The 12,477-nt window shown below is 33.3% G+C and overlaps 1 protein-coding gene across 1 annotated transcript; it reads right to left on the bottom strand.

Moving 5' to 3' along the window:
- Nucleotides 1–3,109: 3,109 nt before the first annotated feature.
- LOC126979826 (uncharacterized) lies at nt 3,110–12,159 on the bottom strand. Its single transcript, XM_050829387.1, has 6 exons — nt 12,084–12,159; nt 9,029–9,181; nt 8,406–8,585; nt 6,642–6,794; nt 6,214–6,328; nt 3,110–3,190 (listed from the first exon to the last, which is right to left on the bottom strand). Exons 1-6 carry the CDS (start codon nt 12,157–12,159, stop codon nt 3,184–3,186), a joined length of 684 nt encoding a protein of 227 aa, XP_050685344.1. The 3' UTR covers nt 3,110–3,183.
- Nucleotides 12,160–12,477: the final 318 nt, after the last annotated feature.

The following is a 12,477-nucleotide window of genomic DNA, read 5'->3' as shown; positions in this document are numbered from 1 at the left end:
TGCCCTAAATTGTCAATTCCTTTATATGACCTTCTACCGAAGGATATCCCTCGCCCCATCAACATCCCTTTTCTTCTTACTTTATGCCCTTCCCCATTCATAAAGATTCTTTACAAATTTATCTCCCGCAATAATATTAAATTGTAATTTCTATCCTCCATACTTTCTACGCTTCTATTAGACACATATTCCCACTTACATTCACACATTTCTCCCTTAAACTTAGATTAGATACTAACAAGGTAGTTAATATTGTTGTGTTATGGGTGTTTATTACTAACCGTACTAACTCTTGTTGCCTATTCTTCAGTTCACAAAAAAACCACAGCTATATCAACCGATCATTTCCTTTTAAATCAGCTCTTTATATACTTCAATCAGCTAAATTAAAATAAAAAATCTCTCCACCTTGACGTTGGGCAGTTATAAAAAAAAAACTTGACTGTTTTTTTAGGATGGGCCCTGTCCGAGGTATCCCTCGATTACTATTGATTGGCTGTGACGAGGTTTTGAAAGCCCACTGCCTAGGGCATTATTGAAGGTATTGTGGAGTGGGCGCCGACTCAATCGGTAGTTTTGACTTTTATAGGCCCGATAGTTCCCTCAATAATTTTTTATTTCCAAAAATACAGTTTGAATGCTTAGTCAAGCATATATTCTACTATTTTGTTGTTTGACTGTTAGTCAAAACTTCAGTACCCGATAACATTATTATATATAATATAATATGTATTATATATTATCGAATACAACTCTTTAGTCGTCTAAAGTCCCCTAAACTTAGAGAAGTCTTTCTCCAATCAATTTAAAATAAGGATGCCACTTCTTCCTTACCATTCGCTTGCAGTAGTTTCCTTTTACGCTATTATTTATATGTTATTCTAATTTATTAGCTATGCACCAAAAGTTTTAATAACATGAATGGGCTAGCTAAAATCAGAAGTTTATCATATTTTTATCTACAACTAAAATATTTATACTATTCTTTTATTAAATTTTCTTATTTAATGATTATACGTGTTAATCAATAATGTAAAATACGACCACGACGTTTTAATTATCTGAAACAGACAAATGAAATGTTAATTATCTAATATATTATACTGTAATGATTCAATTCAAATTAATAATGATAATTATTATTAAATACTGAACTCGCTTACCGTAGAGTAGCTCTCCAATGAAATTATTGAAAAACCATAAGTTGTGAGATGAACTTCTTTTTGTGCCCTACAATATAAACATCGATTTTTATGTTTGATTTCGATATACAGTGCGACATGGATCTTTTGGTACATGGCCATATTCGCAACTAACACCGCCATATGAGAAATATGTATGTTTTTGAGTCGTTTTTGAGTTGTAGGTAGGTAAGTGTTGTCATACATAGAAATACTATTTGGACCTAGAATGATATTAATATTAAATTGCTATTTATGACTCCTTGTTTCTGTTCACCCCATTCTCATTCTTCATTCATCAATCATCAATCTCTTCATTCATCTTGATTTGTTCTGTGAAATTAACACAAAACTTACTTGCTTATACAACGTTAATATTTACCCTATAAGTAAGAAGATTTTATTAGCTGGCAGCCCTGAAACTGCACTAACGCCCACCTGTTAATGTCATTCGACTGCCAAAAGATCCTTGTCGCACTAGGTATATGACCCTAGTGTTGACTTTATCTAGCCCTTAAAATAGTTTGTTGTTACAGGACCTTGAAAATTGGTCTTGTTATAAGATGTAATGTAATTAAAAAAAAAGGGATCAATCCAAAAATATAAGAGGCCTCTATTCTATGTAAAATACAGAAATGATTGGACATACTTCCATGACGACACATTCTGTAGTATTTTGCGTGATTGCCTCTCAAAAAATAGTAAAAATAAATATTTTTAGTTTTAGATTTATTTTAATTGAGTTTTAAAGCGCGAAAGGTATTTTTTTTTTCTTCAAAATGTAACGGTTCAAGTTAAGTAAAAAAGAATCCCTTGTTTTGCGCTTATTTTTCTCTGGATTAAGGCGATGCTTTTCGTATTGAATGGTAGATTTTAAATTGCAAGAAGTGGTTGCAAAATCCAATTATCTATACAAATGTGAGAGTTTGAGTAGGTCGTTAATAGTAACTAACATGTGTTTAAAGAAACAAACTCACCTGTTCAGCATAATAAGTATTGCACTTCTTATTTTATTGGAACTATTAAACCACCCACATTCATAAAGAGCATCTGCGACATCTTTACTCTAGAAAGAGAATAATACAACTTATGTACTCTTTCTCGAAAAGGTGCAAAAAGCTTTTCTTAGGTACCTTTACAAACGTACGCATGGATACTACCCCTATATGTATCCCACAAAATTTCTTCTGGGTACATTAGGCTACAACTCCCTCGAGGTTAGGCGACAACGACAGCAGCTCACAGTTATGTGCAGAGTTCTCAGAGGTGATATAGATGCGCCGAGTTTGCATGTTGAGCTATGTGGAATCTTTGTACCGGACAATTACTGTTCGAGGCGCAAGCATAGATTGTTCTCAAGTCCGACACATCGTACTGTGGCTCGCACCAACTCACCTATACCGAGGTCTCTCTCTGCTCTCAACGCTCTTCTCGAAGCCAACCCTGCTTGTGATTTATTTGCGGATGGATGGCAGACGATTTTAACGGAGTGCTTGCGTTTTTGTGAGAGGAATGGATGAACGGTATTTGAATGTTAATTAATTGTTAGTTATTTACAGTAAACTTTGTATTTATTAACTATTATTTGTGTAATATGTCTAGTTTGTAATTAATTCTTACTTTAATATTGTAATTGGCTTACGCCGTTTTATTAAAGTATAAATAAATAAATTATTACGAAAGGCCAAAGTTTCAGTATATTAATTCTGTTTCAAACTAACCCTCATTATCTATGTACCAAACAGTTGGTTTCACAAACACCTAATTATTTTAACGAATAGTAATAAGTAACACTGTTTGTATGATTGTTTGTTATCCTACTGGCCTAATCTTAGTTATATTGCACTTTATATGCTAGAATTATAGAATATTCATAAATAAAAGAAAATGAAAGGTGAATTACGTACAGAATCTAGTAGTTGCTGTCCGTACCAACACAGGATCCACACTTGGGATATCGCAGAAGTGAGGAAGAATTTGTAAATTAACTCATTCCATTTCTCTACAAACTTAAAAATATATTCATTAGTGTTAATTTAATGATTCAATAAGAGTTATCGCTGGTAAAAAGTCTTGAGCGTTGAGCAAAATTACTGCCCCTGGTCTACAGACACATGAGTGGATATCAAGTTTATGTTTTTACTGGCGTTAACATTAATGATTATAAGAGTTTCTTGCAATTGCATTTTTTCAAGAAATGTTCAGATTTTTACAATATTGTTCTTGTTTGTTATGTGTTTTGATTTGAGCCGTATTACTGATGCTACAAATTAAAGCGATGTGTGCTTACCACAAGACAAAAATTAATTTACAGATCTCCCTTAGCCGAATCGAGCCAAATTTACTAGAACGATCATTACAATATTATAGTCTTATTCAATACCACAAATTAAGTGCTCACTCTGCATACTTTCACCAATGATATTATAGTATTAAAAGAGGTAGATATGTCACTAGCGCGCCGAAAATCAATCACCTAAATTGAGTCAATTGGTTCCTTTGGTCGTAGTCGCTCTCTCTATACGAAAACGGTACACACGCGTTTGTTGTTGACAGAAATGCTTAAAATGTGATATAGGTACAACATTAAAATGCCGTCTTGTGTTATGGGAAGATGTACTACTTACGAAAGTAAAAAAAAATCATAGAATTACATACCACAGTAAAGAAATCATGAATTATAATATTTTATTTGATTTCATTATTTATCTGACAAAATAAATATGTCGCCATGACAACGCCGATCGCCGCCAAGACTTTTTGGGAGCCTTAGAACCTTTCGGTTTTGTTTTGGTGTCTGTATGTTTTTTATTATTTTATGTATAAATAATTGATATCATCAATGTGGCTATATATTATAATAAATATTAAATATTTTTTTTATAAAAACAATGACACATTATCTACCTAAGTTCAATGCAGTTTTACTATTTTATAGCTTTTACTACATGAAATCATTAATGAATCGTAATTTAGGCATAAATCACAGTGTTCGGTAAAAAATCATATCTGATGAATTAAATGTATTTTTTCTATACAAATGCGAAGCAATTAGCAAATTGAAGTTATCTCTTTTTTGCTTGCGATAACTGCATTTACTTTCCTTCTTTGACGTGTAATAGTAATGTAGTGTGCTATTGCAATGTTAAATTATTCATGTGTGCGTTGGTGTATCATTTTAAAACACCGAATGTTGTCTACGTGACCTATCTATACTTTTAAATATCGTTGACTTTCACTTCAATAAAATAGTAACAGGTAAGCGTAACTTACAACACAGCAAAATCCACAGAAACAAATTATAATAGAGCTGTTGACAAAATTGAATAGCAACGCGAATGTGTACATATTTTCAACGTCCGTCGATAAGCTGTAAACAAATATATAATTACAAAAATGTGTTTAAAAAAATACTTTTCAATACCTGTTTAAGGCCTAAATTTTAAAAGGAGTTCCAATACGTAATCTGGTTACGGATAATAATAGTGTTTTTAGTTGCGTCACTTTTTGGCACATTTAAATGTGTGACAAAATACAATCTGTGATATAATAAGTTTTGCTCCTATTAATGCCAATGCTAATCAAAAAAATTTTACTATAAACCCGGCCACCCCACACTGGGTGCCTTAATGAGTCAAGAGCTTGTCACGAACATATATTCAAACTAGTAGTCTCAATAACTTTTACTCCAATACAAGATAAAAGGGCTAGCAAGTGCGTAAAAACGTTAATCTAAATTCTAAAAAAATATTTAAGAGCAGATTAAATAAATAAAATAAGTCAAAATCTAGTTTTTTTAAGTTTTGGTAGAATACAGTACAAGTATCCCGATATACCTTCTCACTACTCAGAAAGTTTTGTGAAAAAAGGTTTTGTTGGCCAGAGGAACTGGTTAGTTGTAATTGTTTAAAAATATGTGATTATATACAAGTAAAAATACCATCGTTCGAATTTCAAATATCCCCCCACAAAATTTTTGATACAGTTTAAATTGAATTATCGTGTCTCATTGAAAATTGGATCTGCGTCGAGAACATTTTAAAGCGATGATTTCAAATGTGACCATTCTAAAGCAACCACCTACCGTGGCATAACGCATGCACGGTCGTCTACCATTGGGGGATGAAGACAGAAATGTCGCCCTTCGACGGTTCTGAGGAAAATGCGCTAGCAGTGCAAAATTTAATTCAAAAAATCAAACGAATTACATACTAATAAATAAACGCATATCTTGCAGATTGGATCGGGAAGTGTTGACATGACTCTACACGAGCACCTTCACGAGAGAAGGATAGTTTCTTTGCTTACATATTCTTTGCCAAAGCTCAAAAGCTGGCCAATGTGGAATAGTGCCGTGGCATTATCAATAAATTTGACATTATGAAAGAAGAATCCTGTTTCAAAACGAACCAACGCCTACCAAAGTGAAGGGTGAGAAAACAATTTCGTAAACTTAGTTTGTAAGTTGTTGATAACGTGAAACGTACTTAGTTTAATAAGAAATATCCAGACGACCGAGCCTTGCTCGGATTTTTAAGAATGTACAAAACTTGAACAAAAAGAAAAACTAATAGGACATCTGGATTCGAACCGGGGTCTTCTGCTTTCCGGATCACCCAATGTCCCATCTGAGCTATAATAGTCTTGTATATAGTGGCGAAATTTACCTTTGTATTCTAATGTTATTGTAGCTGTTTCTCATTCAAACATGGATAAAACCATTTTTTTTTAAATTGAAACCTAGCTAGATCGATTTATCACCCCCGAAATCCCCTGCATACTTAATTTTATCGTTGGAGCCGTTTCCGAGATTCAGATTATATTTATATATATATACAAGAATTGCTCGTTTAAAGATATAAGATAAATATACCTATAGTAATAAGATTTTTCATGACTCCATTATTATTTCTAGTGAACCGTGGACATCACATGGGTTGGTTGCACAAATACCTAATCATTTTAACGAATAGTAATAAGTAACACTATTTGTATGATTGTTTGTTATACTAAATAAAATATTTAAAATTACCGGATCAGATCCAAATGTCGTTGAACCATGTCCTTTATTTCATTCATAAGTAGTTGTTCATGTTGTTTATTTGTTCTTATGTCTACTTCAATTTTCGTTGTTTTGATATATTTCGCTGTGTTGAGAATTTAATTGAAATTAATATGATCTTTACAATTGATAAACACTTTAAAAACATGAATGTGAAAACGAATAAAATCTAAATTGTATTTCAAGTTGTGTGGACAATCCTGATAATTTATTTAATATAATAATGATGGACTTCCACGCGTTTCTATCGAACCTGGCTACCATTTTGACAGTTTCGATGGAATATTACGATAATATAAACGATACGATCATATAAACAAACAGATTTGTCCGCAAAATTTGTCTTGACATTCTAAGATGCTGTGCTCCAAATAAATAAAATAATAAATTACACTTACCTAAAGGATAATCCGATATTAGTTGGCCATCCACAGGCACAAATATCATACTTCTAATTTTAAGGGCTAACAATTTAAATTGTGCTGTTATGTTACTAACGAAGAGGAAAAACAATAAGTCTGCAGATAACATCAAAAGAACTATTGTATAACCTAAAATATAAAACTAATTAAGTATGTAATACGTACGGTCAAGACAAGAAGGGTTACGTTTCAGTGACTGGATATAATATAACACATTATTAATATAGTCTATAAGTGTGTTTGTGTGGCCGCCATTTTGAATTTCGCCAGTTTGGTTTTTTCTTATCATCTGTTGTTTTAATGAAACTCTATACACTATCTGTCAAAATTTTGGCTGTGTAGATATTGTTATGAGATACAGCCCACTAAATGAGAGTCAGATTGACGGACAGGGAAGTCTAAGAAATAGAGTTCCCGTTGGATACGTAACTCTTATAGAGATGTAGAAATCAAATCTTTATCTAAAGACTTGTCCCTACCAGATCCCGATTTAAAGAACAACTGACAACCAAAGTCATCTTAAGGTCCTTCCTCCTCTTTCACTCAGCTCTAGTCTTTTGGTCGTTAGCGTTCTTTTGCCGTCATTCGTTATATATCAGCTGCGATTACACCGATGACACTTCAAACTTAATTTAATAAAACTACGTTTTACTTAAACTAGTTGAAATGTATGTATTGATCTCGGAAAGGCAAATCAATTTCGCCGATACATTTAAAGCGCGTTTACGAAAACTGAGTTCACAATGATGTTATGTCAATAGAATGTATCAAATAGCTATCCAAACTGTCATCCATAAGTATGAAGAAAAACAAAAATCTTATTTTCTACGTTTCTGTTTCGTTAACGAATGTTACAGCTTTAGAATGCGATCATAAGATATGATTTATGTCCAAAATTAGGCGGTCACCATTTAAGCTATAACTGTGTTTAGTCTGTGTTGGTGAAATGAGAATTGAATCGGTAAACTCGGTTTCAGGCGATAAATTAATTCAAAATGTTCTCATCGCGTTTTAAAGTTCATTTGATGGTGAAATCAACCCAAAGTTCAGTATTCTAATCGCATCTAACAATCTACATCAGTGGTGAAATCCGCCCTCCTAAAATTCTTCATTTGTACTTGTTTTGCTAATCTTACGCAATGTGAGTCCTCAGCACGGGAGAAACGAGCACAGTTCTTGACAGTGGTCACGGCTCGTGGCATGAGCAAGGCGGCACGCCTTTGGCTTATTACGAAAAAAATTATATAAAATAATTCACTAACCGTTTTGATAAAATCCACGAATAAAATTTTAAAATACTAAAAAACTATCGAATATAATAAGTTTTGTATGATAGCTAACACAGTTTTAAGATAATATAAATAATTCAAATAAAAAAGCCTATTTTTCAAAAAAGAAATCTGTCGAATTTTTTTTTCGTAATTAAATTAAAGTAAGTAAATTTTCGAAACTGCAATAATTTAGTTAAAGAAATGAAGGTAAACATGTCAAAAAACTGGAACCGTAGTATTTGTATAAGTATTTTAAGTAGATTTTCAAAAATGTTACTTTTTAATATGACAGCAATTATAGCCGAGCTAAATTTCAGTGGAAGAGAAAATATAGTACACTATACACCTTAGACCTCAGTGTACACACTAACTTAAACTAAGCGGAACTCATTATCAACTACTATCTACATCCTACTATCCTTTACTACATCCATTAATAAGTTAAAATCTAGCAAATTAAAAATCTTACATTGAACTGTTTGCACCGTAAGTATTGATTCATATATTATTGGCTGATATGGATCAAAAGGTGTCCAGTAGAAAAACGAGAATATCAAAGGAACATCGTGTCCCAAGGAACGCTTTATTAAATTGATATACGGTGGAGACACAAAGAAAAATATCAGGCAGATATTGCACCAGAAGTAACCTGCAAAAAGTAAAAAAAAAAATGATTACTTCATTCACAGATGTCCAGAGTGTCTTTAATTAATATTCTTAATTTCCAAATTTAAAAATATGTAAAACGAAAGCCAATCTAACAAGTGTGTCATTAGTGTCATCGAGCCCTCACCACATGGCAATAAAAATTTATAATTACATCCCAAACCCCCTATTTAAAAGACATGTTAAAAATTTCTTAGTTTCTAAATGCTTCTACGATTTACCTGAATTTAAGTTATAATATGGTCTGTATTTTTAATATCATAAGAATGTATAAGACTTATTTATTTTACGTATAACATTGCTGTGCCTTTGCAGGGCGTCACATATTGTCTACCCATTAATATACCTAGCACCCTATTGTAAAATGTGACATGCAATAAAATATTTTGATTTGATTTGATCTATCAAGTATTTAGTATTACTAACCTTTAACTACGAAATTTGTTTGCTTGATCATTTTATTTAGCACTTCATGCGCCTCTTGACTGACCTCACCTTCAGGCCACATACTTCTCAGCTCAGTCACAAGATTCTCAAATATTTCTCGTCGCAGTTTTATTTTGTATGACTTAGCTAAAGCTTAAATTTAAACCAGCGCTATTACTATGAATTATATTAAAGTTATTCGCGTTTGTAAAATAACACTGAATCCTTATGTGCATGTTATTATATATACACCTACATTTAGGATCCAGTTTTAAGTGGAATCAACTACCGGCAGCGGTCTTCCCGAACAGATACGACTTAGGGACCTTCAAGAAAAAAGCATACTCCCACCTTAAAGGCCGGCAACGCATTTCTTGACACACCTGTTGTTGCGGATGTCCATGGGCGGTTGCCTCGTCTCTCCCCATCCCGTGAGCCTCTTGCCCGTTTGCTCCCTCTCATATAAAAAAAAAAGTACACACTGATCATAAATGGAGCTTCTAACAGAGTCACTGTGCGTGAAATTAGAAAGGGAATTAAAATTATGTGTACTAGGATATTAATTCGTTTTGAAGGTAACTTGTAAAAATTGAATATTTATATATAATAGCAATATACTCGTTGTACGGAAAGACCTATACCTAACCCTATACGCTAACCCCCAAAGAAGAAGAGAACCTTTTGGTGGCAGAAAGGAAATAATGCTCAAGATTCTATTCACCTCAAAGTAAAGCCCGTAGCTGGGCGACCAGAAATAAAAACTGGGAAGCTGATCGCTGATTTATTTATCATCATGCATGAAGCCAAAGTCCAGAGACTGTTGGTTGAACCACCTGAGCAGAATAGAAAGGGTCGTTTAATATAGAATCCGATTGACCGCCAACTTATAGGCTAGCCTAAATACTGCTTAAAAGACGCCGTGGAATCGAATTTGCACAAACTGCGAGTTGTCGATTGGCAAGAAACAGTAAAAGATGTAGAGGCCGATGGCATTCTCGTGCTTTAAACGCAGACCAACAGTAAGTAAATAAAACCTTACAGGGGATTTTATAAGACACTGAGATCACAGACGAATAAAAGAAGAAGGACTCTGCGCCATGATATTAAGAACTGAAGCAACATTACGCTAGTGTGTGTGAAGTTACGGGAGATACCAGATAACAAAAATTCTTTCCTGTTATTAGTCATAGTATTATATAGCCACGTTACTTGTAACTCCGATTTTTTAATATCTGATAGTCAGATTGTTTTCTTAAATAAAAATAAATATCGTCATGTTATGAGTAAATAAATAAATTACATAAACAGTTATAACAGTTATAAAACATCCTGAAAGTAAGGATTGCGGGTTTGATTCCTGTGCCCGTGTCTTGCTTGCATACTTTTATGTCCGTGACAAAATATGCGGTCTGCCATCTGTTAGTAATTTTTTGTCTTCTAAGACGCCACCTCTCTCCACAACGCCAAGTAATGGACATTTTCACAGAGTACTGGATCCCCGACAATTCGAGCAGCTCTGTTCAAGGATATATTAAACAATACTCGTTATCTGGCCGGAACCGCACCTTATAAAGCACACAAATATGGGCCGGTTTGAAGTAGTGTTCCATACTACTTTAAAAAAATGTTGGTAAAGACTAAAATAAATTACTGGGCAAATGAGACTTGACATCTTATGTCTCAAGGTGACAAGCGCAGTTGTAGTGCCGCTCCGAACTTTTGGGTATTTCAAAAATCCTGAGCGGCACTGCATTTTAATGGGCAGGGCGTATCAATTACCATCAGCTGAACGTCCTGCTCGTCTCGACCCTTATTTTCATAAAAAAATGAATTATCTACTTAGAAGACCATTACAATATGGATTACCCAATTCTTCGGGTAATGTCCCTGTTTATTTTCCGGTCACACTGGATGTTACTATCACGCGTTGTGGAGGTTTTGTGTTCCAAACATTGTATTATGAAAATAACAAAAAAGTGTGATTACTACTATTCTATCTGTGAAATGTAATTCCTTGACACTTTTTATGTTCCATAGTATTGTTTTTACACGTTTTCACAACGCGCGACGGCATTTTTAAAATATTTTATTGAGACGCAAACCGATCTGTCACAGACGATGACAAACATTTTAATGGTTGCCTATCGGCTTGTATTAGTGTAAGGGTGTGCGTGGCGCTATGTATTTACACGTAAATCGGCTTGTTTTGGTGCTACACTGTTATGTACATAATGGGATTGAACTTTGTGTTGTTGCCAAAATTTCTAAAACTGCAATTATTTTAATATTTATGTACCAAATTTCATCTTCTAAAAATAAATTAATTAATGGAACCTTTAATAAAACAAAAAATATTTAACAATAGTAGTTACTTAATGGGTCACCAGGGAGATTCTGAAAATCAGCGCTGTGTTGGTATTATACCAACGTAGCATGACGCTGAGTCAGCTCCTTTTAATAACAATAACTGCTACACAGTACTTTTAAATTAAGACAATCCCTATAATGTTATACATAATACTTGTTTTTTTTGTCATTTGAATTATTTTTATGTTATTAGTTCTTAATTTTTTTTTACCTCTGTAAGTTCTTTTTTACTTTTATTATTCTGTGTGATTTGTGTTTGTTATTAATAAAGTTTTCATTCATTCATTCATTCATGGAAGGTGACACGGAATCCTTATTTTTTTACTCGTTCGTGAGATCTCTCATGATTCTCCTAATTCGGACGTTAATCTGTAACATCCGAATTAGGAGAACCTGTAGTCCTAAGATACAGGCTCTAATCTCTCGCAATTACTTGTGTATTTCTTTATACATTCATAGTATAGTTGCATTATAATGAACCTTTATGTTATTGTATCGAGAGGATGAAGACTTATTATTAAAAAAGTAAAATAATTTTATAACGATCTTGTTAAATACGAAAACAAAACAAAACATCTAAAGAGTCAATTCTTCTTATAAAATCTCAACTCTTATACCCGAATTGGCGATATTTTTTGTGACTTTAAATCTCATACGTATTAATCATTATTAGAATCTTGATCCTTACCCACAATCACAAATCCAACGCAAGGCGTCATTAAGAACAAGTCTTGAAACGCGCCAGTTTTAAAAGTTTCCACCATGTTGATTGCCTCAAGAGTAATGCCGCATGTACAACCAAAGAAGTTCATCCAATAGTAGGTAGTCCAAATGTTTCTAGAATTAAATAAATAAATATGCCACTGGCGGTACTTTCAATATAGGCAAATTAAAGACACGAAGCGACTCGATGTCTTTTAAAAATTAAAACTATGTAGTTGACATCACGGAATAGCGATTTATATCGCAAAGGTAGGTGCAGTCACAATATGGTAAATATAGGATACGCAATTTTTATAAAGTTTTTACGTGGGTCATTCTGAGTTTCTAAACTGGCCATGTGTATAATTCTTGAAAAAAAA

The sequence above is a fragment of the Leptidea sinapis genome, chromosome 4, assembly GCF_905404315.1.
Source record: "Leptidea sinapis chromosome 4, ilLepSina1.1, whole genome shotgun sequence".
Lineage (NCBI taxonomy): Eukaryota > Metazoa > Arthropoda > Insecta > Lepidoptera > Pieridae > Leptidea > Leptidea sinapis.
The sequence above is the reverse complement of the archived record's forward strand: the minus strand, read 5'-3'. Positions and strand labels throughout refer to the sequence as shown.

What these genes read in the sequence shown, in the direction of transcription:
- LOC126979826 (XM_050829387.1), bottom strand. Translation starts at nt 12,159, where the DNA reads ATGGTGGAAACTTTTAAAACTGGCGCGTTTCAAGACTTGTTCTTAATG. An exon ending in TACGGTGCAAACAGTTCAAT is followed by an intron (nt 6,795 to 8,405) that starts GTAAGATTTTTA and finishes TTTATATTTTAG; the next exon opens with GTTATACAATAGTTCTTTTG. An exon ending in AATATCGGATTATCCTTTAG is followed by an intron (nt 6,329 to 6,641) that starts GTAAGTGTAATT and finishes TTCTCAACACAG; the next exon opens with CGAAATATATCAAAACAACG.